The sequence below is a fragment of the Siniperca chuatsi genome, linkage group LG4, assembly GCF_020085105.1.
Source record: "Siniperca chuatsi isolate FFG_IHB_CAS linkage group LG4, ASM2008510v1, whole genome shotgun sequence".
In the NCBI taxonomy this organism is placed as follows: domain Eukaryota; kingdom Metazoa; phylum Chordata; class Actinopteri; order Centrarchiformes; family Sinipercidae; genus Siniperca; species Siniperca chuatsi.
Window position 1 is genome coordinate 18,611,066 of NC_058045.1, and position 27,885 is coordinate 18,638,950.

Here is a 27,885-nt window from a genome sequence, read left to right on the forward strand (position 1 = left end):
GACGTGTAGTTGTTTTTTGACGCTTGTGCTTAGGAACTCACATTTTATCTGTTTTGTAATTTTGTAATCAAAACCCTCCTCAATTGTTGCAGATGACACATTATCTTACTTCCTCTCTCTGTGTGTCTCTGGGGGTTTTGTTTTGTCTGTGCAGAGACAGAGAGAACCGGAGGACGCTGATTTGAACCCGAGGCTGTCACAACACACCTCCTGAGATCCATCACACAGTCTGACTCCCACCAGAAATAATTGTACTTTCCCACAAACCTGAAAAACAAGGAAAACAGTGACACAGTGGAGTTCTGCTCCATGAGGTTTGTGAAGTTTTGTGCACTTCAGCTCAAGGGCCACTTTCTGCATGTTAACCATTACTGCTTCTTCAGACTTAGTTTAGTTTGTCCAGAAAGAATCTTTTCTTTTTTTGTCTGTCTTTCTTTCTCTGTATTTTCTCAGAAACACATACTAACATTAACACTGCTGCTGCATATAATTCATTATTCTCCAACCGTCTTCACAGAGAAAATAAATGACAGTCCTTACACACAGGGATAGACACAACTTCCACATCCTCATCCATACACTCTGTCTCACACACACCTGGCCCTTGTTTGGCAAGCAAACTCCTCCAAAGTCAGGCGCTCCACCACACACTGAGTCACTGCCTGGGCATGTCTGCGAGTCTCCACCGCAATACTCCCTCAAACAAAAACCTATATATATGCACACATGTACACACACACACACACACACACACACACACACACACACACACACACACACACACACACACACACTGCCAGGCAACAAAGAGAAAAGAGGGTGGTAAAAAGGCAGTGGTGCACCTCTCCACTCAACCGAGGCCAGCATGTTGTTTGACTCAGTACACACATGTGGTTTCCTTTTCTTTGAGATCGAAGGATTAAACGGGCCGCCACATCCCGCTCCAGTGTCAGCACTCATGCAGGGTTTGCTTAGCAGACTGCTCCACGAGCTGTTTTAAGTGATTCACCATGGTTACGCCTTTGGTGCTCTCTGTCAAATGTTTGTGCGATCATAGTAGTGTTGATGTATGAAGTCTTATGGGTGGTTCTCTCTAACTCATGGGGGCACAAAGTGGTTTAATTCCCAAAGGGTCACCCAGCTAGTTGCATAAGTACTGGAGAACTCTGAAGAACCGGTGTGTGTGTGTGTGTGTGTTGGGGAGGGTGTCCACAATCCACAATGACATTTCACTTCCTGAGGGAAACGTCTGTGAGAGGAAACTGATAGCAAGGCAGACAGGAGAGCCTGAAGTGGGTGATTGATGCACGTTCGCCACTGTGCACACAAGCGATGCGACCCGGTTGGTGTATCTGAACTGGACACTGGGGTCAGAGTTGTGTTTGTGTGGGTGATGATCCTCCAGCAGGACGAGACAGGCTGCAGGGGTCGATGACCCTAACCCTCTGCCTTCTTACCACCTCCTCCTGCTGATTCACACAAGCTAGGGGTGGGCAATAATGTACAATTTGGTTTTGTAATACCAAGTAATACCAGGGCCAGAGTCACCAATATCCATACTTTTTATTGTTAAAAACAGCTAATGTAGGCTACTATCATATTAGGGAGCAAAATATGTCAGAATTTAAGATGTGAATGCATAATTAACAGGCTACTTCTGAGTATATTTTAATTACCACCAAATGATTTTCTCTATTACTTACTTAATCACATGCATGTTTAAACACAAGACAATGGTAAATTTAAAAAAACGTAGCATGCAGTAGGCTTATCTATACTTTGGGGATCGATCCGCCCTCCCCTAATAGGCTCCAGGAGCTCAGTGATAGATATCTAAAGTCTGCTAATGTCAGTCTGACATGAACAACCAGCACTGTGACACTGAGGTCAGTTGTTAGTGAAGGGGCTCAGCATGGGAGTGGCAGATGTGAGGGCGACATCACTCTGATATCATCTGAAGAAGAGCATGAGCACTTAAAGGAGCTACAGTGTGCGGACCCTTTTTCATGTTTTCATTGCTCTCCTCTATTGGTCCAGCACCAGCCTTAAACGATATTCAGATGTGTGTGACTACTATGTATGTACTATGTTCAGCGATATCAGAGTGGACACACCTATGCAGCGATATCAAAGGGCATCTGACTCATTCAATATAGCTTTCATTTCCTGGTCACTGTCACCTCAGGTTTCATCAGAATCATGTGACTGTTAAATCATGACAGAATTATAGCTGACCCCTCTTTAAACACTGTAAATACAGGAATTTAGTGGAATCAACTACTTAATTACTAACTACTAACTTATTGTACATATATACATTTTATTAATTTAAAGTCAATACTACTTAATATTTCTATTTTCAAACCACATCAGAACTTGTAGGCTAAACATGAGTGCACCTGACATGAAGTCTTTTGAAGTGATAAGTTGAATGAATTTACTGCTGAGAGTTCACTCAACTTGTTAAATTAAGTTTTTAATAAAACACAATCAGCATATTAGCAGACTTCCTAGCACGCACTGTTTGAGAGTTCAAACTAAACAAAGACTTGGTGTTTGTACATGTTGAGATAAGTCATGGTTGTTTCTTCTCATGAGACGACTTTTAACTAAATAATCAAGTTTAATTCAGTCAACTCAAATTTTTAAGGCAGGAGGGAAACTTACGTTTATATGTTGAACCGGCTGAAAATGTTTAACAGCGCATTAAAAACACACTTTCTGATTTCTGTCTGTTTTGGGCTCTGTATCTGCAGAGGATACCATTCTGTTTGTGTAGCTGCTGACAAGCAGTCTGATGAATCCTCTGCTTGTGGGCTGTTTGGCTGCATTTCAGCGGCTTGACATCCACAGACAGAAATAGCAGAGTTTATGTAAAACACCACTGAGGTGAGACATGGTTTAGTCTTAAGCACCCTTTTTTAAAGAATCACTAGAGAGCAGGGTGGCAAAACACCTACTTGGCACAGTGAAGGCTTATAAAGGGAATGAATTACCAGGCTGTCATGGAAAAAGTCTGGATGATAAACTTTAAAGGTGAATTCAAAAATCCTTGTGTAATGAATGATGATCTTAATAGTTTATAAGCCAGACTGTTTTGGGTTTTTTAAGCATGTGCTCAGCTCACTCAGTGCACATCTGGTAATTAACCATTTTAGACTGAATCACTCATTGCAAACTGGGCAGCTACTTCGGACTAATCTCCGCAGCAGGATGTGGATTAGTAATTAACATGTTGGCAGTGTAATTAGGTCCACGTTAGGACTTCCTTGGCCCTCTCCCCGCCTGCGCCACAGCTTCCGCCCACACGGCCTTGAATTACTCCACTGGCAACTGTTGATGCATTCCCAAATCATCTGACGTCAAGTGGGAAGGGCTCGGGCCAGAGTAGACTATATAAATCCTGCGCTACCTTGGTTCATTCACAACGCCACTCTGGATTACCAAAGCCTTTGTAGAGAAGCGCCTTCCTCGGGCTCCTCGGACGACACAGCAGGGAAGGAGGGAGCTCACAAACCTGCCCGCCATAAACAATGAAAATGTCAGCGGAGGAGATCTGCCAGGTCCTCAAGGAGGGAGAGCTGGAGAAGAGGAGCGACAACCTGCTCCAGTTCTGGAAGAGGAAGACGTGCGTCCTGACCACGGACAGCCTCAACATTTACGCCGACACGCAGAAGCGCTCCAAGGGCAAGGAGCTCAAGCTGCAGTCCATCAAGAAGGTGGACTGCGTGGAGCGCACCGGCAAGTTCGTGTATTTCACCATCGTAACCACAGACAATAAGGAGATCGATTTCCGGTGCTCTGGGGAGGAGAACTGCTGGAACGCAGTGATCACCATGGCCCTGATTGATTACCAGAACAGAAAGGCCATCCAGGACTTTAAAACGCGGCAGGACAATGAGAGCGCGTCGCCCGGACAGCAGGAGAGGCGCATGGCGAGGGCGCCCTGAACCGCTGTAGGGACTCACAAAGTTAACCACTCCTAATATGGTGAGGGACACAGCTGACATGATATATGAATACAAATATAGATCAAAATAAACATTACCTGTAGCTGAAAGCAGTGGGAGAATCTTGAAACTAATGACATGGTTCTTTTTACCTCCTTCTAGTGTCAGTGTGGACCATACAGAAATAACACGCGGACCAAAAGGAAGACGAGGTCATCCGGTCTAGAGATGAAGGATTGTTCGGGACTGAGCTCTTGTATAGAGGGGACATCTGATCTAAACCGACAGGAGTAGTCAAAACTTTTAAGTTCGCTCTCCTGGGAGGAATAACTCCTAAAACCATGATGTTAATTTATTTGTTTCCAGGATATGTTGTTACTGGCAAACAGCTTGCGTTGTTTAAATTATTTATCATTTCAATGTTGAGTGTGTATTTATTTGAATAAATCATGCATTTTTGACATAACTATGCTCTCCTCTACTTTATTTTCCATTTCTCAACTAGAAACCTTTCTACTTGGTGTCAGGTCTGTTAGTGTCTCATTACAGCATTATCGAGTCAGTAAATATTCAGTAAAATATTTGACACTTGGGGACACTTTACCAGCAGCATTTCTTAGCAAATGCCAGACACCGCAGTAGAAAGAGAGTGGAGGACCGGAAAGTCCCTTTCCTCTCTGCTGTCAGGTGGAATGTGACTCTTTATTGTCAATGGGAGAGTTTCAGGCTTGAGTCATAACTGATAAGCAGAGCAGAGTTGGTCAGCAACAAGGAACACTTCAAAGACTCAGTGGTGACCTTGAACACACCTTAACTGCTTCAGAGGTGTGGTAGGTTTATAGGTAGCCACCTTTTTAAGATGGAAAGGTTACATTTTAACTTTTTATATCTGTGGTGTTTCTGACTGAGCATCACAAAAGCTGAAATTGGTTTTAGTTGATATTCAGGCAGCTTTCCAACAGGTGATGACAAATTCCTCTGCAGACACCTCTGTTCTTTACAAGGCAGAGAAAATGCACAAAGTCCACTTTACTGCCCTGTTATCATGAAATAAAGGCAGTTTGACTGGATATAATGTGACACCAGGTACACACCTATTTAATTGTTATGAACCCAGTGAGCATGGCCTTAGTCATATTCTGAAAACCTTGCAAGGCCTTCAAAAGAGAGATAATAAAATGCAGGTTAAAAAGTTGATGTGAAACAATTAGTTATCTTAATTTAGCTGTATAGTTATATATATGTATGCGAGGCTGATGTTAGCCCGATGTTGGTGAGGCACATTTAATAAGTCAGGTGCTTTGTATGTATGTGCAGTTGTCTTATATTTGTAGTAGATAAAAATAATACACTTTAGAACCTGGGGTTGCTTATGTTTGTAACTACATAGAAAGTCTATGAAGAACACAGAACACTGAACATTTCATTTAGCCACAATAATCACACGGTCATGACTGATATGAGCCGCTTAAAATATACAGTTTAGATAAGTAAGTATAGGTTAACTTTATTTCTATAGCATCTTTGAAAACAAGAGTTATACAAGGTGCTTTACTGGTGCACATACAAAAAGTATTTCTGGGAATGGTCAAAAGAAAATAAAAAAGAACAACATAAAACCATTGCCTAAGAAGTCAAATGTCTACACAGATGGGTCTTTAAAAGACTCAGCTGATCTGATTCTGAGGGGGAGCTCCAACAGTGTTGGAGCTAAAACTGTGGAAAATTAACTAACAATGTTTTTCCTGAAAGTCAGGACAAGAAAACTGTGTTCATTTAAAAAAACAAAAAAAAAAAAAAGCCTCTCTGTCCTGAGCCCTCCTGCACATAAATACCTCTGGTCGTGGATCTTGTGGAGGGGAAGTGTGTTATGGGCACAGATGCCCAGAGGTCAGAGGTGACAGAAAGCCAAATCTATAATGAAGTGTATAGTAGAGGCACACCGCCCTCCCCGTCCCATCCCATCCCCGTGTGCAGCTTTGAAGTAGGATCACACTACAATGAACGCATCAAAGGGTTAGACTGATCTGAGGAGTATTACCGGAGCGGACGGGCCTCCTTTCTAAAAATACTGCTTCACAAATTGGCACCACTTTAATCTCACAAACACACACATACACACCTTTGCCCATGAGCCAAGGGCCACACATGGTTTATTTGTCACCAGTGCTTGATATTCTTTCCTAAACCATTTGATGCAGAAAAGTGCTTCTTGTTTATGCAACTCTTGAAATGCATTTGAAATGACTCTAAGCAGTGTTTTCAGAGGCTGTTAAAATATTTCATAATCCACATGCACGTCTGGCCACAAAATGTAAGGTTGTCTTCTTTCCTTCCTCACTCATCTGTTGACACATACCACCAATCCGGGGACACACTCTTTGTCTTCCTCTCTGATCTCAGGCTGTATAAACATCCTCTGACGCAGCACTAGCACACACTCAAGCCATACTTGTAGCCTTGGCGTCATCACTCCATAGGCAGTCATTATGTGGACAGAGCATGGCTGTGCAACACTGAACACATTGTTACATTCTTGATGAAAAGATAAATGCAATAAACAGAGAGGATGTGAGACAAGTGTGTGCAGGGCCCTGACCCGCATACACATCTTCAATTAATCTTCAGTTTTTAAACTGAGCAGAACACTAATGCCTGATTCAGAGGCATTTATTGTAAACACGAGATGTAGTGCTGACAAGCTGAGGCAGTGTGTATGGAGTAACAGCTGAGCAGGGTGTTGTGAGGTGAAGGTTGGACGCCAGAAGAAACATGTCTCACTCCATTTCGTCATCTTGAGATGCCTTCCATCTCTCCCACACAAACTCTTTTCACATGCTCAGCAGCAATAACTACAATTTCTCAAGACATGAATCTGTATTGATAGGCAGATATAAATCTTTTACATTGTCCTCTTCCTAAAGTAGTTTGCCTCAACATGAAAAATTTCTTAGGGTCATGTCCTCAGCATTGTGCCTGAGAATTGGGGGGTTTGAGTGTAGTTTACATTCAACAGTTACACACAAATCCCACTTTGTGAGTTTTAAAGGTTGATATTTATATGACTAAATATCCTTACATTACATTACGTAAATCAGAGTACCGAAATATAACTGGACAGTTAAACAAATACTCCATACTTTAAAGATGATTTTAAGATGCGGTTGAAAGCTCTGAAAGGCTAATAAGAGGACCCTTGAGCATAGAAATTTTTGTTAAACATGATCAATTTACTTTCTAGCAAAATGATGAAAGAGGCAAATCTAATCATGGTGGAATCATCTTTCTCTGGATTAGAAAAATTTGGTAGCTGGGAGGTTTAAATATAGACAAATTGTGATTCAGACTGTAATCATGACACCACATTTACATAACATCTTACCTTATGTGGCGCTACGACTCATAAAGAGCTTGTCTGGGCATTTCAAAGAGTAATAGCACTTCAGGTTTGGTAGCGTAGCTTGATGACACGTTAACACCACTTCACTTCACAGCATAATTTACAGGTTGCTCAGGTATGTGTCATGGCTCAGTACAGCATCCCGCATTGAATGAGGGTATCACTCTGCTTCCTGTAAGTCATTATTATGTAGGAACTTGTATCTTTGTTTCACTTCAACCATATGTGTCATTTCCTCGCTCGGCAAACTGACGACAGCAGGACACAACACTAGTGCTTTATGTAAATAAAAAAACCCAAACAGCAGAGACTACCAGGATATTAGTCAAGGCCTCTGGGGGTAGTCTGTCATACATGTTCTATTAACTGTATAACATAGTGACTTACTGTTATTTTTTCTCTGATGAGCGTCAAACGTTATAGCCATCTAAAAAAGCTGGCAGCCGTGTACCTGGCCTTTTGTTTTTGTTTTTAAACATAGGAATGGGATTTTCTCTGAGAAATGCTATTCACGGGCTCTGTAGGTATTTCACTTTGTGATGCAAGGCTCAGGTGAGTGCATACCTCAGCACATAGCTTAGTAGATACAGAGACAGACACACCCTCAGGCCATGGCTGAGGCAATATAGAGTCACTAGGTTTCTATGGTGAACTGAACGTTTTGAGAGTCAAATTGGGCCGCAAAAGAGGAAAAATGAATCTGAGTGCTTGACCAAAATCCAGCTCGCCATGGTTCACTGCTGTTTCCCATTTATCATTCCTTCATCCAAATAAAGGTCATCTGATTTCCAGATATGGTGTTACTAATAAACTGGACGAATTTCCCCCACTCATCTTATTCACAAAGGCGTCATTCTCCTAATCGTCTGTAGCCGTGACAACAGTGTTTGTTTTTTATCGGACATCCATTTCTGTTTGCTGAGTCACAGGGAAAGAACTCCCCAGATCCGCATCTTCAGCTCTATCTGCCCACTCTCTGGCCATGATTGTCACAGTCACAAACCTGCACCTCAAATAACCCCAGAAGCAAGGACACAACACTGAATGTAGATAGCAACATTGGGGATTTACAAGGAATATTGTGTCACATAAGATGGGACTAAACGATTTTTAAAACCTCTGGTCAGAAATCAGGACAGTCAGTAATCACTCAGTGACACTTTTTGGGGATTACGACACCAAAACATAAGTAGAGCATTGACTCAACGTTTTCTGTTTCACTTGATGCAATCTAATAGCTCTCTAAGTCCAGACCACATCCGCTACTCCGTAAATATAGACAAAAAAAGTCTACATAACAAGCAAACTCAACATATGTTCAAGTAAGGCGATATTTTCCCAAATATAGATAGTCTCTCTCTTTGTACGCCAGTTTTTCAACGAGAATCTTATGAATGTGGCACCTCTCATGTCTAAGTCATGCGTGTGTATTAGATATACACAACCACACTCACACGCTGTATATATACGCACAAAGTGTCGGCAGGGGCTACTCTTCTGAGCGGGGATCATGTTGCTGAAGACCCAGCTGTCTGGAGAGAGGCCTCAGACAGAGAGAGGAGACGCTGTCAGGAATGTCTACAAGGCAGCGAGGGGGCGGACGGCTGAGGACGAGAGCGCTCCACGTGCACTCTGTGGCCTGAGGAAGAGGGCAGCACAAGGATTAGTTTCACATGGGGTAGACTTAGAACTTTAGACGTGGACTCGAGTTGGACTTGTGTAAGGAGTTCAGCTTTGACTTGGACTTGAAAGCAAAAACATTCAAGTTTTGGCCTTGTAAATTCCCAGAAAAAGTAACAATAAAAATAAACAGTGCAAGACAGGTCCTCCTTTGCCTCACAGCTTTAATAATTAATTATTAGGTCTAAGCCTGCACATTGAAGGAAAACACTACTGACACAGCTTTGAAATGAAAATGTTCTAATGCAGTGTCATTTTAATAATCAGCATTCAGAAACCTGAAAGACGTGTAGTTTAACTTGTAATTTGTTACTAGTGACTTGACTTGGAATTGCCAAAAATAATTTAAAAAAAAACACTTCTCTCTCTCATTTTTTTAAAATTTAAGTTGCATTATATTTCTCACCTCATCTAGTCACACATAACTTAGTTTTTTTCTGCCCAGAGATATCCATTAAATAAAACACTTTAACAAGATTAAAAGTCTACATCCATGCTAGCGGCTCTGTGAGGTTGTACTTTGATTTGAGTTAAATGCTAATGTCAGCATGCTAACATGTTCACAGTGTCTAAACCCAAACCATGATCTTTTCCTAAACCTAACCAAGTAGTTTTGGCAACCATTTGACAACGTTTCTGGCAGAAAGGAACCATTCACCCCAAAATCAAAAATACATATTTTTCCTCTTACCCGTAGTGCTATTTATCCATCTAGATTGTTTTGATGTGAGTTGCAGAGTTTTGGAGATATCGGCTGTCAAGTCAGCCTGCATTTTTTTAACATAATGGGACTATATGGCACTCGGCTTGTGGTGCTCAAAGCGGCAAAAAAAAATACATCTGAAAAACTCAACAGCAATGTATCTATCCAGAAATCATGACCCAGTTACTCAAGATAATCCACAGACCTTGTTGTTAGCACTTTCATGTGGGAACTATTTTCTTTCTTCCGATAATTGACCCCATTTGGGTCACCGAATCGGACAGATTTTGGTATAATAGGTGCTACAAAACAGCAACATCTCCTTCCACAAACAGAGTCCACTTTGCTTCGCAGATAATCCACAGACCTGAAATTTCAACAGTCTTCATTAAAACTACTTCCTACCAGAGTGTTCTGTGGATTATCCAAAGTAGGCCTAAACAAGAAAGAATTGTTGTTGTCATTTTCAATGCTGTAAGCAAAACAGACACAATTCCATTCACCTTCATTGTGTTGGGGTGGAGGAAGAAATCTCAGAGACAATGTTCTCAAAACCTGGACAAATGAGCCCAAAACCATCTGTTTGGCTGGATTCCACTGGAGGTAAGTGATTTAATTTTGGTGATTTTTGTCAGTCCTTGAGGATATAACTTGTCAATAACAGAGAGATGTGGATCACAGTAGATGATGGGACTGTGGACAGTGGAGCAGAGCAGCTGGGGTTCAGGAGTCTGATCACAGTCTACTGTAACTGGGCTCCGGAGGGGGGGTTTAGTTACCAGCACCTGCCTGAGTGGGTGTGTGAAGAGATGACCAAGAACAAGAACAGATTACAACAACATTACATTTCCCAGCCTGGAAGTCTAATGTAAGACATTACTCAGAATTTAAAAACCTCAACATTTTTATATTAGTAAATGTCTGTTTTGATCATCAGTGTGTGTGTGTGTGTGTGTGTGTGTGTGTGTGTGTGTGTGTGTGTGTGTGCGAAATTTCATCTCAATCATGCAGGTGGTACAATGTCTGGAGAAAAGTTGAACCCAATTCACTGGATGAGATTTTTCATACTCTGTGTTTATTATAAATAGTACAACTGTGATACAATCAGAAGCTTTTATATTTTTTACTCACGCTGGTCATCAGGTGCACCTGAAGAGGTGTGCTTTACATTTCTGGTAGCAGCAACAGCAGTTTGTTTGGAATAAACAGAACAAGAAATGCGTAGCTGGCATGAGCAGTGTTAGTTGTAGTGGCTGATTAAATGAGAAGAAAGACAGAAACTCTGGTCAAGGTGCCACTTAATAACTCCACAGCAGCTGATCGTCACTCATATGAGTTACAGTAAGTTACATCAGATTGTTGGTGCAGCAAATAAGGCAGCAACATGATCAACTTTGCCTAACGTGAAACTGAAGGTGAAACAAATGGCTGTAATAACCTGTAATGATGACCCGGGGGTCCAGAGCCATTATCAGGGTGAGAGGAAATTAGTTCACCGTAAATATTACACAAGAGGAAAGCGGGTAAAAGCAAATAAAAGATAAATGAGCACATAAAGGGAGGAAGGAAAAATTCCAGCACAGAGAATATTACAGAAGAAGAGTTGTGTAAATGGATGCAGGAATTCCCCCGAGCCACACCAAAGCCAACAACATACCAGGCACGATCTAATCGGCTGATAATTCAACAGAGATACTGCACCCTGCACAAGCAGTCCGCTAAATGACTTCACTTTGTCTTTACTTTGAGGAAATGGTTTGACATGAGAAAATAAATGGAAAAACACACATTATGAAGAAAGATAAACCTTTATGAGAGCAGTTTTTACAGTTTAATTGGCACCAAACACTGACCTGTTTATCAGAAGCATATCAGTATTTTCCATAATTTTATATTGTGACATTTTGTCCGTAATTTGTTGAAGAAATATTTATAAGTCAGTGTTGAGTCATAAAGCTAAGTAATATGTGACATTACCTATGTGGTAGGTTTGGCAGTTTTGGGCATTTTGTGTACAAAACAGTCAGGGTTAGAGGTGCAGTAAATCACTATTTACTTTGGAAGAAATGGCAAACATTAATTCATTTATTGTCATTTTATGTAATTAGGGCTGTTTGTCTGAAAATGTCTTTCTCAGTGTGATAGGACCACAAGGAGCAGGCTGGAAAGTCCCTTTATATGAGTACATGTTCTCACACAATGCATTCCTGCAGTCCCAGATCCTATGCATTGTTTCGCTGCTTAGCTCCAGCTCCGTGATCACTTCAGCAGTGTGGAATTGACCCAGCAACCAATGTCTACATCAATCATAGCAGGACACAACAGAAGTATATTGTTCAAAGTCACAGCAGAGGGTGCTTAATCACTGCTGATCAGTGTTAGGCTTGTGTTTCTGAGTCTGCATACCTTTGCTGAGGTGATGTGATTTCTCAGCAGTCACACAGGACCCTGTGTGGGTTGATCTATGAATTTAATGGTGGATGGATGAAGGGCAGGAAGCTTGAAACAAAGGAAACAGAAAAATACACAACACAGTCTTATTCTGTTTCTTCTTTTTAAAGGAAAACTTTGATTTATTATGACTTATTATGGGTTTTTTCGTAGCTCTGGCCATCAGTTGCACTCACCAAAGTGAATGCTGAGATCTCAAGACGCGGCTACATGGCTAAAAATAGGTCCAATAAACATGAGCGGTCAGACAATCATACAGGTTGTGCATTTTGAGTACAATAGTAAAATAATAGATAGAACTGATGGCCGGAGTTACAAAAATAAAATCCAGGCTGTAAGTGTGGTTTTCGTTTGACATGAGTAAAAATAGTAGTAGTGATTGCTGTTGTAGCATTAGCTATAGTAGTAGGGACAGAAGTAGGCTACTAGAAGTAGTAGCAATAGCAATGACAGTATGTTTTTTTTATAACTGAATGTTAAACCTGCATACTGATTTGAAGTTAATATGGCTAACGTGTTAGCAAAAAATTGCCTTTACACATCCAGCAGATATGCTTTGTTTTTGGTCTCCACCAACTCCTGGGAGAAATATCTGTCTTTTCAGCAGCCAAATGCTCCACTATTTTCACCAGCTAGTTGCTAATTCAAACGTTATATTGCTAACATTGTTATATTTAAAAAATAATACATCCACAGAGCTTTTAGAAAGCTTTTCCTAAAAAAAAAAAAAAAAAATCTGATTGTGAATTAATCATTTTAAAAATGTTGACGGGTCCAAAATGACTGTTTTGTTTATCTCTGTGTGAGATGTCTGATATTTGGTTCCTGCTTCTAACAAGGATCATGAGCCAATAGTATAACAGTGTTGGTATCACGTGGTATAGTTGCCAGTTAGTGTGGAAAACATGGACACTGACATTAGCACATATTAGCTATCTTAGCTTTGCGTCTGAACAACAATAACCTATAAAATTAGTGTGTCATGTGTCATGTCGAAGGTAAATTAAAGTTCAGAACATATGTAAATCTGCTCATTATACTGTTTAGATCCAAAACATGACTGTTATTGAGGGTGTCAGCTCATATAGCAGTCTAACTTAAGGCCTGTTATGAGACACTTTGCTGAGGTACTTGTGGCTAGCTAGCCATGTAGCCAGCTGCGTTGAGCTCAACAGCTACGGTACTCACGTTAATATAAAAATCTGAAAATACTGACATGATCACACAGTCGTCCTTTCTCCCTGTAGCCATTGTTGCTGTGTGACGCTCAGCTGTTTTTTATTACCTGCTATGAGATGTGTTTTCAGCAAGAAAACACTTTGACTTACTTACCTGTAGCTGTCTGTCTAATGTCTAGCTCTGTGGGTTTTAATAGCATCCCTACAATGTACTGTACTCTTTGATTGGATTAAAATGGAAATATTTATCTAATGTCTTGTAGTGTAAGGATGATTGAAATGTAATTTTACGGTAACTGTTGCAAAAAGGGTTGCCTAAAGCTAGCTAGCCATATCAGAGATTACCATAGATAGCGTTACATGAAACACCACCGCACAACGTAACTTAAATCTATAGCTAATTTATGTATGTATGTTGCAAAATGAATTCATTACACTTTCATGAGAGAATTATCACTTGATATGACTGAGTCTGAGTCCTACTCTACTCGGCCATGAAATATGTAGGTTGTGAACGAACAGGCAACCACTGGGGGGAGGGGGACTGCGTCATCTAGTGGCTGAAAGTGAACCAGAACACTAACGTTTCAGGCTGTAAAACCAAAACAATGAGCTGAAAGACGATAAGATACTCCGTAGAGCTGAGGGGGACTGCAGAGTCAGGTGATAATTCTCTGTGGGTCCATCACTACGAGCGGCCTCTTTCACTTACACTGAGACATTCTAACCATTGTTATGGTAAATATTGATTAGAGCATGTTTACTTGATTATTAACTTGTCCAGTGTCGGTAATATCAGTTAATTTTTGCATGTAAGACAATGTTAATGTGGTAGGGTGTGGTAATGGTTGCTAAGGGGCTAGCACAGCTGCAAACTGTAGCTGTTGATTATCAGTTAATGTTGAAAATTAACATTAAGCACATCAACACTAATAAAGTTTTAATTTAGCTGAATTGTATAATCCAGCTGTCACTCAGTGGATAATTTAAGTGCTAATATTAGACAGTCCAAATAAAGAGTAGACATTTTGATTTTGTTTTGTGGTTGAGTTAAATAGTTGAGCATTTATAGACCTTTTCGCAGCAGACATTGTCATAGCAGGAAAAGCACAGGTGAAACCAATTACCTTAATGATGGCTCAATTAAACCAGCATGTTCAATACCAGGGCCTTTAAACTGGATCTCCTAAATGGAACAGAGCCACCATTCATGTCATTAATTACACCTGTGCTTTTCATGCTATGACATGTCAAAATGTCTGCTGTGAAAAACATCTGTTACATATTTAAAAATCTGAAATGTTGATGGGATTTCTAATAAACACTCAAACTGGTCAATCAGTGGACACAGTAATAAAACCTCATCAAACCAGCTGCTGCCCGAAGATGAATTTATGTGGCATGACAGAACTGCACATAGCTGCTTTATAATTCCCCTATAAGGACATGGGAAGACTAAAGCCTGAAATAAGAGGAAATCCTGTTTGTCATGGCTCAAGGGTCTTTCCCAAGGAGCAGGGGAACTCACAATGGTCCTCTCTGTCCACATGCTGCCCCGAGACCAAGCACAGTGGCAACCTTTTGCCAAATAGGCTACAGTTGTATTGGAGGTTAGCATTAATCAAATTAGACAGTACACTTAAAATGCAGCCCAAGCACACTTCAACAATGTAAACGCAGGCATTTATGGACCATTTACGGAAATCTGGGACCTTATCCATGAAATGTAATCTTTTTCATCCTTACATGCATCACACAGTTGTGTTATTTATATGCCAAAAGAAACAGAATTTACATCTTGAGTAGTGGTATTTGTTGAAGCTTTTACAACTTAAACTGTAAGTCACAAAAATCCCATGCAATGCACCTCTCTGTGCCAGCGGCCTCACTGACTCCTTTTATTCTTCACCCTGTTTCACAATTCAGACTGAATAAATCTGAAAACTGGGCACAGACTGTGAGCCAGGAGGTTTTTTCCCATTAATGCAGAGGCAAATTATTTTAATGTTTTGGGAATCACTATGCATTTGAAAATGTAATTTTGCTCTTTGTGCTCTAGACAGGAAGACCAAATGATGTCATCGCCCATGGATGTCATCTTTAATGAACACACTGTATACAGACACCCAGCAGTATGTGAAAAACATACACATCTCCTGGACCAATTGCTAAAACATGGGAGCAGATGTCTGGTTTTGTCCCCACGAGGGGCGTAGATGTGTGCTCACACCAGTTAAATGTGGGGGTACAACCTGTGTAAGCTGTGGGAACAGGAGTTTGTGGTATAGGTTTACACAACCCCCAAGGAAACATAAAGAAATTACTCCAGCAGGAGAGATGGAGGCAGAGACTAGGATGTCAGGTTTATACAAGAAAGGTTGAAACATTAAATATGAAAACTGAGATCTTGTCAGATAAAAATTGCTCCACATGCTGTTAAAACTGAGACATATTACATTAGCTAGTGCAGTGGCTGTGCACATTGACATACAGTACAACATCTACACACACACACACACAGAGGAGTCCTTCACAGCGGTTTGGTCCACACAATCCCTGTTCCACTGAAACAGAATCTCTTTTCTTTAGTCAACGATCAACAAGTGTGTATGTGTGTGTGCGGGGAGCCGTGTGTCGGTTATCTGTGCCAGAGGACAAGGGGCAGGGGCTGGGGCGAGGATGGAGATGTTTGGTGGGTGTAGAGGACATGAAGGGTGGGTGGGTGGATTGTTGGGTAATGAGTCACTGGAGCCTCCTTCAAAGCCTGCTCTCAAACCTCAACACCCGAGCAGGGAGGTCCACTGGAATCTGGGCCTAAGGATGGAAGAGCTGAGTGGGCAGGACACATACAGTGTGCATACACATGGACGACAGTGCACTCACACACATACACACACTTCTTGTCTCTCTAACTAGGGTCAGGATCTCACCGCAGAGGATGTGGCCCCTGCAACAAAGGCTTCTACTGTAGAATATCTGAAGGGTGAACGTACAGTGTGTACTTGTCTGTACTCTGTGTAAGTGCAATGCAATTTATTATCTTTCCATAGCGAGCTTGTATACACACTGTGAAACTGCGGCTTGTGTGTGTATGCCTGATCACAGATAAAATTGTTGGTAAACTCCCTTAGAAATTCTGATTTGTCAAGTAAGATATTTGGTTAATTTGTGTGTCCGTAACTTCTTTATTTTAATGTCACTTCCTCTGGCTTTCGTGCTGTCGTGAAATGTCTTTCACTGTGCAAATCCAGTCCAGAGACAGGCGTGTGTTTGTTCCAAAAAACAACAACAACCTGCTGGCAACAAACTCCCTTGTATCACATCACTGTGTTAATGCCGACGATGATCCTGGTAGCAAGTATGATGTCTGTATAGGATTTCAAACACACACACACACATACGTATACACACCAGCTGTGACCTCATGTCACAGCTTTCTCTCTCCTGTTTATTAAATCACGAGCAACTGTTTGACTGACGGATGGAAATGGGAAGAGAAGAAGTGGCATGAAAGAATAACTTGGATAGCAAATCAGAGGGTTAGCCGAACAATCAGACTTCCTTGACCTAACTGACCAATGCTGAAAGGACAAAACAATGAGACACAGACAGGAAGCAGGAAGCAGAGCTCAATCAACAGTAGTTTTTAAAGTATGTAAACAAGATATACAGAGGGACAGGATCAAGCGCAAACAATCTTGGTGCTATGCTCCATACATAGATGCCATAACTATATTCAGATGCCATACATCCTCATGCGGCTGCAGAATTGTATGCATGCTGTATAGGTCAAAGGTCACTCCTCTAGTGCCACCGTAGTTCATAAATGTTTAGAGAATTGATAAAAAAATTATGGATTCCTGCCTCTTTTGAGAGTAATATAAACTCTCTTTTTGTGTTTGAAGAGACAGGACACGATGGGCTCTTCTTACCAGGGAGAATTTAAGTTATAGCGAAGTGGTGTTGGGCATGTAGCGATAAATCCCCTCTGAGTGAGTGTGTGTTTGTCTCATTAAACTGTGGGACGGGCTGAGTGCTCCAGGACAAGACTCTACAAGAGCAGCAGCTTTACTTGGAAACCCCACAGGCTGGCAGCGCCGCCGCCATGGCAACAAATCAAAGCGTTGCATTATACAACTGGTAATAGCTGTATTTGAAGATTATGTAATTGCTGGTTGGTAGTGATTTCCTTACATTAGAAGTTAGTGAGAGACTGTTCACTGATTTTCACATTTTTCACCTCAACTGTGGATGAAAATGTTGCATACTGGGAGGTAAAAGAAGAGATCCTCTCTGAATCCTCCTCCGTTTGTGTTTTAACAGGTCATGTCTACTTGTCTGCACAAGACCACCCCGCATCCAATTACATCACATGCTGTGGGTGGTTGGCACGGCAACAGACAGGCAGGGCATTGCTACAGCCACCCCAGCAAATTGGTACTTTCCAGTTGTTTTCATTTTATAGTGAAATGTAATGATTCATCCTTTGAATCATCAAAGGCCACATTTAATGAGTCGATTTAGATTAAACCAGAAGTTTGAGTTTGGTTTCATTATCTCTTCAAGGAACCAGAGATGGTCAGGCTCAGTAAATACTAATGAAACATACAAAGTTAGACAGATTATCACACACTGACCCATATCAGAGTCTGCAATCAAATACAGATGAAGGTTCACTGATGTAGTCCCAAGACCCAAATTCACACTACATAAATTTTTGGCTTAAATGACATAAAACCGAGGTTAATCATAAACCTAAGGGCTTTATCCTGACTCTGACATGTGTCATCCCTAACAGTTTAGACAAGAGTATATTAAAATAACAAAAACAACGGTAAGGACTTAACATCAAAAACACTCATCAGATGACTTTGAACACTATTTTTGTCCTTTGAGTAAAATATCTTGTTTCCTTATTAAGCCCTAGGTACAGTGGTGGAAGAAGTGGTCAGAAGCTATACCACACTGTAAAAAAAAACTAAAGAGACTTTAATAAAAAAAAGTCCAGCATTCAAAATTTCACCCGAAAGTACAATAGTAACACCAACTTTTAGTAGTGACTTGGACAAAAACATCCATTTCTCACATAAAAGACTTGCAAATCATGATTGTTTTTTAAGACCTGAAACTTGCCCAAAAAACGTATTCGATATACTGTTGAATAGCTGAATCCATAATGATACAACATGTTTTATAAGCTGATAATTTAAATAATAATGTAAATATTATTATTCGGCAAGGTAAATAGTAACTAAAGTTGTCAAGAGTAAAAAGTACAATAATTGCCTCCTAAATCTAGTAGAGTACAAGTATAAAGTACAGTATAAAGACGGTTCAAATGGCAGCATCACATGGTCTTCTTCACTATCATCATCTTGTGATATGGTCGAAAGCTCCAGAACAAGCAAGGAAGTGGACCTTGAGTAGAGAGTGTTTTGTCTGGAAACTTGAAGTCGAACTTTAAAGCCAATAATGATTAGAAGTTCTAAAATTGCTCAGAATAATGGAAAGTTTGAACAGCTGCTGTTCCATGGCAATGGGGGCAAACTTCATCTGCTGATGACCCTAACCACAATACCAAAAGCTCCAGAACAAGCATGTTAATGGACCATGAGTGAAGTGTCAAAAGTATAAAGTAGCATAAAAGAGAAATACTCAAGTAAAGCATCAGTACTTTAGTTACTGTACTTAGTTACTTTCCACCAATGTCGAAGCCAGACAAAGAGCTGCTGTGAGCAAGGAGTTCACCTACATAAGTTATCAGCAGTGATTTACTGGTTTAATTGGTGTAATTTACCTGACAGCATCTGCTCTCCTGCAGCAACGATAAAGAAATAGACACATGACACACATTGCCTCAGGGTGCACCAGACTGCCAGACTCCCTCCCTCTGTTCTCCATCCTCTCCTCTGCTTTCTGAAAGGCAAGTCCAGACAAGTCCTCTGTCTCTGCCTCCCTCTTGCCTATTCCGGACGCCTGAAGTGCAACAGAGAGGCAACCCACAGAGAAAACATCCGACTCGACTCCAGCTGCCCTTCAGCCAAAACAAGCAGGCCACGCCTCGGTGCAGCTGGCCTCCCACTCACTTACCTGGGGAGAAAATACAGTGGAAGAAAGGGTGGGGAGGCCATGGATTATAGAGACAGAATAAAAGGATTATTTTTGTCTAAGTATGGCTCGGCCATGTTGAAAGGACGAGGGATACAAGCTAAAAACAAAATGATTTCCGGAAAGAAACTCATGCCCATTATAGAAAAACATTTAAGTTATTATTAGACTTATATTACACAATATTATCAGTTTCATGTTAGCTTAAATTTAAAGGAATAGTTCAACATTTTGAGAATTAGGTGCATTCACTCTTTTTGCCGAGAGTTAGATGAAAATATCTATACACTCTCATGACTGCACGCTAAATTTGAAGCTACAGCTAGCAGCTGGTTAGCTTAGCCTAGCATAAAGACTGGAAACAGAGAAAAACAACTAACCTGGCTGCACCAAAAGTAACATAATCTGCCTACCAGCGCCTATAAAGCTCACTAATTAACACATTATATCTGGTTTGTTTGATCTGGACAACTGTTTCTTGGCCAGGTGCAGTAACTTCCCAGAGTCTCCACTGGTTAGGGGCAAATGGTCCTAGCCAAGAAATACACATAACCCATTTTTACACTTCGGATTTTGTACAGTTTATACAAATAAGATATAAGAATGTATAAATTAATGAGCTTTAGAGGTGCAGGTAAGCGCATTTTGTTACCTTTGGACAGAGCCAGGCTAGCTGTTTACCTCCATTTCCACTTTTTGTGCTTAGCTAAGCTAACCACTTTTTAGACAAGAAAGTGAACAAACGTATTTCTCAAAATGTAGAATTGTTCCTTTAAATGTTCAGCAATGAGAAATGATTTTTTGACTAATGTAAGAGAAAAGAAACATTTGAAAAATTGATTTAGTCTGCTTGATGTCATATTCCTCCACTTCCACCTGACTCAGAGTTGTTTGAATGTTCCCCTCAGTGTGTTCGTTGATGCTGGCAGTGTGTGGGATACTGTACTTGACCAGAGAGCAGTTTACACCTCTCGCTTGTCCAGTGCCAGGAGAAATAAACACACACCAACACACATGGAGACAGACAAAGAGGGATCCAGAGCAGGAAAATTGTTACAAACTCAGTCACACACATCGAGAGGAACCTCCTTTGATGGAATGCTTGCTCCCTGGAAAATAAACACAAACACACACACACACACACACTCTCCTCTGGCCTAATTTGGGCTGTCGCTCCTTCCGTCAGCCCCACACATACAGTCGGACAACACAATGGTCCAGTGTACACCAACTCAGACATTTAGCTAAGTGGAGAAAAGAAACAAGCCATGCGGCAGGAGATTACTCCTTGATCTTCACTCTGCAAACAATCTGCTGCTTAAACCCTATTCCTCGCCCTGTTCACATCACAAGCTCCTCATTTTAGAATAGAAAACAAAAAACTGTCTTGTTAAGATTTGGGTAAGAGATGGTAGAAATGTGGATTCAGCTCCAGCTTTTGGGTTCACTCTGTTTTGGCAAATATCTGCCTTGCTTTAGTGTCTTTGAGCAAGACACTGAATCCCTACCACCTCCACTCTGACCCTGTGGAGGTGGAGGAAGGCAAAGAAAGTAGGCCTAATATCTCTACAATACTTTTTATATGTTAATGAGATCTTTGCAAGTTCGCAGAGAGTCAGAGCATAAATGGAAGCCTTTTATCAACTCATTTGCTTTCATGCTGATTTGACAAAATTTAAAGCACAATGTGGCATTGCTGCAGGCTGTATTAATGTCTAGTGTATCATTGTAAACCTTGCTATAATACAGGGTTGGCGGTTTCTAACTGAATGGTTTTAGTGACAGAAGGGGTACTAAAGTACAAAACCACAAATACATTTCACTTCTGCAGATTAATCCCCGTTTGGTTAGATTTGACACTTTGATATGTCGGGTATTCACCTCATCACACTTCAAAGGCTTTCTATGTAAAGTGGATGGGTACCAGACTCTGCAGTGCCATTACTCAGTGTCTTGCATAGAGGCAGGAGGAAGTGAAATTCAATTTGTGATTAAACTTAATACACAATAAAATGTGTCTCATCCCATCTGCCATTGCTTCTGATTTTAAAGACAAAACTGACACCCCTGCACTGTTATCCTGAGATTACAATTTAATTTGCTAAAACGGGCCAGCAGTGTACCTTGTCTGTGTAAGCGGAATAAGCCTTCAACACAGCAATCTGTCAGGATGGAAATAACCAGTTACTGTACATTTACTTTACCTCTTTTACTGTAATTTATAAGACTTTTTTTGTGTAGGCCTACGTTCTGGCCTGATTAATCTTGCTTTTAATTAAGATTTATTGGCAAGAAATGTAGTTCACTTCACTAGTTGACACATTTCTTAAACTACAAATGTTGTCCGCTTCTCATAAAGCACCATTGACTGGACAGCTACAGCCATTCACAGTTAAGGGTCTAAGGATAGAGCATGTTTGTATGCTATACGCTGTACAGATTGTGAAACCCCTGAGGGAAATTTGTGATATATAAATATTAACTTTTCATAGTGCTTTAACATCAGTCACTCTACAGGCCTCCTGCATTGTATGGAGGCTCCTAAACACAATCCGGTTACCCTCGCTGGGGCTTAAATCTGTGCATGGCAGAGATGTTGATCCATGTGTCACCTACCACGAGATTTTCACCTGCTCAGGTTCAACTCTGAGGCCTGTGAGAGGGCTCTGCAGTCACTGTGTCGACCACTCATCTCAATTCTCAAGTAGTTTGCACAAAAATGTTGCTACCAACATTGTTGTGCGTATGGGCCTTCTAGTTTTGTCTAGTCTAACATTTTCTTTCATTTGTACCCAACGTCTAGAAGATTTTTCAGCTTGAGTGCTGCAGTCTAGTTATGTAAAAGGAAATCACTTCACAAATGTGAGGAATACTTTAGTTAACAGTCCGAGTTTAGAGACCTTGGTTTACCCACATCAACATCTCCCTCTAGTGGAGAATATTTGACAACAAAAGAAACAATTTCCTTCTGTAAAGTGAAGTATTTCTCATTGTTTTGAACACCAGTGGATACAATTTTCTGTTATAAGACAATGAGGGCCAAGGGTAGTGGCAGGGTTAAAATGTTTTACTGTAGTGCTACAGTACGCAACAGGTATGAATGAAAACATTGGGCAACATCATGTTCTCTGTAGTTTCATTCCATATGACAAAAATATCTGGCATGTAGAATCCCCATAACATGGCAGTAGAGTAGAAAACACAAACCAAAACAAATTAAGGTGTAAATAAACGCATTCAAAGAGTCGACTTCCTTCTTGTGCTCTCCCGAGTCTATCCTGATGGGTAGATCAGTACTGGCAATGGAGACTGAAAATCAAGGGTTAAAAACCAGTAAAAACCAAGATCACAGACCTGGCTTTGTATAGCACAACCATAATGGCTTACTCGCACACATGTGCTCCCTCTCACTCACACTCACACACACACACACACACACACACCTGGGAGAGTGATTGTCACCCCTGGTCTCCATCCTCCAAGCTGAATTAGATTAGGAAAGTCAAGGTTAATCACCCAATAAATACATTCTGAAATCTCTTTTTGAAACACAGACCTCCAGACAAATATATACAAATTGATTAAAAGAAAAAACAAACAGCTAATTACTAAGTGTTTACATCTTAAAACAGTCACATGAACATGGTGTGGACCAAGAGGCACACACAAACCCCTTCTATTTAGGCCAAAGTACTCAATTTCTTTTGTGTTTTGTCACTCGTTCCCTCTGTCCCTTCCTCCACACTCCTCCTCTACGTAGCTGATTGTACACACTAGTGTCGTGGTCTAGACCAAAGCAGTGCTATGCTATTATCCCTTCGGTTAGAGCACTACAGGCACACAAATACAAAGACACTCAGTTTGGCGCTCTGCCCTGCCTCACTTCCATTATCTTTCATTCCTATGTGTCACTACAAACACACACAGTGCTCCCTGTAAACAAGTACTCTTTGTCCTTTCAGATTATAAATACTGTTTTGGTAAAATCATCATTAAAAGATGAGACAGAGTGTATTTGAGTGTACATCAATACAAAACACACAGAATTGCACTGTTGGAAGATATTCCTTCTTTGTTTGTATACGTCATGTTTTTCTTCTTCTTTTTGGCTTCAGCGTTAAGGCCCAAAATCTGGAGTGGAAGGGGAGTAGGAGAAGTCCAAGCGGTGATCTGCCTGCGCCCATAGGGCCTACTGTACTGTAGGTACGGACAACACACATATAGGCACACTAACAGATAAACAGTATTGCAGGGCAATATAAAAAGACACTAAGGAATGGTGAAACATCCTCTCTGTCATTTCTTTTTGCAAAATCATTCTTCATCTTCATCATACATTTAATCTTTTTTATTCAAAATCTTTTTAGCCATGCTTGTCTCTCATCCGTCCTTCCCTGTCCAAAGTGCGTGGGTGCCGGTGCTGTTTCAGTCTGGCTACACTAGGGGGTGCCGTTACTCTCTGCAGATGACTGACAGGCGGTGGCTGTGGCTGTGTTTATTGCTATAATGTCCGTGCGCCTCCCCTATTAGAGGAAACAAAGGGACAAAGTTGCTCTCTCAACACTGATCTGAGGTCTCATCTGCTGATCAGAGACTGTGCTTTTTGGAGGGATCTAATGCCAGATCAGTGCCGGAGGGAAACTCCTCCCTGAGGAGCGGGCTCAGGTGAAGATGTAGTTGAGGAGGAGCTGTGAGAGAAGCAGAACACAGAGGATGAGACAGTGGCGGCCTGTTAAGGACGCGCTGTCGTCTGTCGTCCTCTGACGAGTCAGCTGACGACTCAGAGCCACCAGGTTCCTACAGGGAGACAGAAGGGTCAAGGTGAACAATGTTGTTTAACAATGCTCAGCAGGAATTAAGTCCAAACAATGTTATATTATCACAATAAAACACAAAATAGATATTTTTTTTAAAGTTCTGAAATTGACACTGATATTAACCAATTATGGATATCCAACAGTGGACATTGTTCAATTTGGGAAACATCTTTCTTTTCACTGATAATAAACAATGTATTCAAAGTCCATGTGAAGGGTTTTTTTCACCTCAGGAGGAAGGATGTTTGTACCTCTGACCTCTTATGAGATTATACTACCCCAATTCCCTCCACAAATGTGTGAGTGTGAACACGTGTGTTATTTTCACCTCTGGATGTCCTGCTGTGTCTTCTGTATAGATGTGATGGAGGCCTCTATCATGGCCATGTCCTTCACCTCTTTATTGCATCGTGCACATTGGTTTGAGAACCCTGGGCACACAACAGGTGAGAACATAAGACTTTGGTGGCGCAATTTAAGATTTTGTTTGTATTTGAGTGTGTGTATGTGTGTATATGCCTCACCTTCATTGTCCGAGGACTCGTGTGTGGGTTCTGGTGTGGTGCTGCTGCTCTCAGTGTTCTGGCTGCAGCTGGACGGCTGGCTGCTGGCCTTTCTGCGTTTCCCGTTCACCTCAGCCTGGGATGAAGCAGAAGAGTTTTAATGTAAGTTATTCAAACTTCACTGCAGACTAATTGAACTGCTAGCTGATGCAACACGCTAACAGTTGAATAAAGCATCACTGCAGCGAATAACAAGTGAGAAGGAAAGGGGCTGATCATGCTTGTTAGTGATTTTGGAGCAGGTGCAGTCTGGCTTGACAAGAACCAGTGCAGCTTTCATTTTGATTAAATGTCAATGACACACCCATCAATAACAAGTCAGTATAGCTCTGGTTTGGAGGTGCGTGATCAGCCTAGCTAACCTTCTGCTGGCTGGCCCAGCTGTGGCTGTAGGAGAGTCCGTTGTGTCGCCTCTGGCTTTTCTCGTGCGTCTGAATCACTCCATCCTTCTCAAACTGAACCAGAGAGCGCTCAGGGTCCCACGGTTGCATGCTGCCAAACAGGACAATAAATAAAGCTGTGGATGGATATAATTCAAATCTGAACATGTCATTATTTCCATGTTTTTCCTCTCTTTACTCTACAGCTCAATCCTCGTTATACTGACCTAAAATCTAACCTAAAAAGACCAGTGTGTGCCATCTCCTGTGTTTTATTGGCTTGGTGTGAGTGTGTTCATACTCCATGTGCCTGTAGGTCCACTCAGAGGTGACGGGGTCCTGATGGAAAAGTCGTGGGGTCCAGGGTTTGTCTCCTCTCTCCCTGGCCTCGCTCCGCTGAGCTTCCTCCAGCACAAACTTCTCTTGGGTGGCCCGCAGCTGGTCCCGATCCATGATGGCACTGGTCACATGCTGCCACAGTCTGTCAAGAGCATATTAAGATTACATGAACACGAGGCAGACTTATTGTACATGTAAGTGTCACTGAAGTCATTCATGTTTGTTTCTTCAAGTTAACATTCTTCAAATTAAGAATGAACACAGTGATCGACATATATTAGGTAACATAAGTTAGGAAATAAACATATGTGGTTTACCTTTCAGACTCAAACTCTCCCTGCTGGTCTATTTGGACCACTTGTCTCTTTAGGCGGCTGCTGCGAATGTCTGGGCTCGGGTTCCACAATGTCTCCTGCTGGCCCGAGTGCTTCTCATGAATGAACACCTCACTGTCCTTAATACAACAAAACGCAACAAAATGTTCAATCCCATCAATCAAAGCAATTCAGCACACAGAACTCTCAATATTCCTATCAATGTTAACTAATTATATAATAAAAATGTAAGGATGTGATACTTTTTTCTTTTGTCTCCTTCACAGGGAGGTAACACTGAAAAAACTGGAACATATTTATAGTTTTTACTAACCATTTCCAGAACATAAAATAACCAAATTAATTTTCAAACCTTTCCAGACCCTTCAGCCCACTGTGAGAGCCCTCTAAATAGGGGGTCCTCTACTTGCTCTCATCCTAAACCTCTAATTTCAAAATCTGCTCTAATTACTATAGAGAATTACTGAATACTGAGTGGCAGCAAGTTAAGTGGCAGAGAGGGATGCTGAAAGCTGAACTTGAGAGGGAGATTGAGGCTGCAGGCTGGGGCAGAGGGATAACAGCTCTCACCCAGTGTCCATCAACGGTAGCCAGTAGCTCCTCTCCCACAGAGATCTTCCCGCTGATCTGATTCACAGAGCAGGAGCCTCCGAGGAAAGGCTGCAGTGAACACAGTCAAAGTGTAACACCTTTACTAAAACTGCTGTCATCTCAGAGTGTACAGTATCAATTGCTGGCTCGTCAAGCAACTATTATAATGTAAGAAAAAATAACAAATCAAAGTACATTTACAAACATTAACGATGTAAATAAAATCTTTAACTTGTTTAAAAATATACCTTGAGTTTGAACTCCAGTTCTGTGAAACATTTTGTTTTCTCACACTCAATGGTAACCTTCCCACCCAGCTCTAGTGTCATAGTGCCATACAGGATACCTACAGGAGGCACAGATACAGTATTACAGCATCAGATCAACAGCACATCAATGAACAGAATGTAGATGAGGTGGAGAACAAGAACATCCTGTAAGAAGTCCAGCAAATAATCATACATCCCCTGTGTTACTGTACGGTTAGGAATATAATTCATGATCTAGGCGATCGCAGTGAGCGCATTCCTTGACTAGACTGAGACAAGATAAAGACAATAATTTACAACATGTCCATGTACACTCGGAGAATAAACAGAAACTCGACCTTACTCAGATTCCACCCATCATCCATCTCTAATTTTGGCCGTCTGCCATGTGAGAGTTCATGTTCAGAGCAGAGCAGAGCAGGGGGCTTTTTGATTTCCAGTAGCTCAGACATATTGGCTATGACAGACCCAGGCCCACACATGATTTGTCACCGTAGACAAATTTCACTGTATCCATAGAAGATGAGTTTGTATGTTAACCTCCTGTACTATAGCTATGTTCAGTAATTTGAGTGTGATGATGAGGAGCTTGGCAACAAACAGCCAAGGTCAGTTGGGTGAGGCAGGAACTAAAATCATCCAGGGAGAAAGCAAAGAGGACCAAACATGTTGTATAATGATACTTTGTTATCAGAGCCCAACACACAATCACTGTAGTTACGGATGTAAAACGGAAGAAAATAGACTTGACGTGTAAAAATACACTTCAGGTCACGTTTAAGCTTGTATAACATGAGTGAAACGAGAGCCGTTACGCAGCCTGTGTAGACAGCTGGATTGATTAAAACAGGAGCGCATCTGTTTCATCAGACGTGTGTGAGGCGGACTGAAAAACGCAGCTGAAACACTTCCTGTGTAGACACGTCGTAAGCTCTATGCAAACTAAATCAATTTTCCTGTATGAAATTTGTTTGTTGTGTAAAACATTGGTTGCTCCATGTGAGGTGTATTCTTTAGACAGTGTAGACTGATTGCTTGTGAATTCCACCTATTAAACTGAACTATGCTTTTAACATCCTAAATTGTTAACAACTTCACAGGATTTATTTCAATTGATGAGT

The 27,885-nt window shown here is 41.2% G+C and overlaps 2 protein-coding genes and 1 long non-coding RNA gene across 8 annotated transcripts in view; 1 reads left to right on the forward strand and 2 right to left on the reverse strand.

Moving 5' to 3' along the window:
• Positions 1-3,413: 3,413 nt before the first annotated feature.
• Positions 3,414-4,416, forward strand: phlda2 (pleckstrin homology-like domain, family A, member 2). The gene is made up of 2 exons (XM_044191862.1): positions 3,414-3,990; positions 4,113-4,416. Exon 1 carries the CDS (start codon positions 3,534-3,536, stop codon positions 3,948-3,950), a length of 417 nt encoding a protein of 138 aa, XP_044047797.1. The 5' UTR covers positions 3,414-3,533; the 3' UTR covers positions 3,951-3,990; positions 4,113-4,416.
• Positions 4,417-10,786: 6,370 nt separating this feature from the next.
• Positions 10,787-12,925, reverse strand: LOC122874262. The gene is made up of 2 exons (XR_006377583.1): positions 12,140-12,925; positions 10,787-12,030 (listed from the first exon to the last, which is right to left on the reverse strand). It is a non-coding gene; the product is annotated as an uncharacterized LOC122874262 (long non-coding RNA).
• Positions 12,926-22,516: 9,591 nt separating this feature from the next.
• osbpl5 (oxysterol binding protein-like 5) overlaps positions 22,517-27,885 on the reverse strand; it is a 56,771-nt gene continuing 51,402 nt past the window's right edge. For all 6 annotated transcript variants that reach the window (XM_044191869.1, XM_044191867.1, XM_044191868.1 and 3 more), the window contains 8 exons: positions 26,744-26,841; positions 26,475-26,564; positions 25,887-26,023; positions 25,532-25,711; positions 25,213-25,342; positions 24,812-24,926; positions 24,616-24,718; positions 22,517-24,267 (listed from right to left, as the gene is read on the reverse strand). In XM_044191869.1, the coding sequence (XP_044047804.1) occupies positions 24,132-24,267; positions 24,616-24,718; positions 24,812-24,926; positions 25,213-25,342; positions 25,532-25,711; positions 25,887-26,023; positions 26,475-26,564; positions 26,744-26,841 (989 nt within the window). In that variant the 3' untranslated portion in view covers positions 22,517-24,131. The remainder of the gene's footprint in view (positions 24,268-24,615; positions 24,719-24,811; positions 24,927-25,212; positions 25,343-25,531; positions 25,712-25,886; positions 26,024-26,474; positions 26,565-26,743; positions 26,842-27,885) is intronic.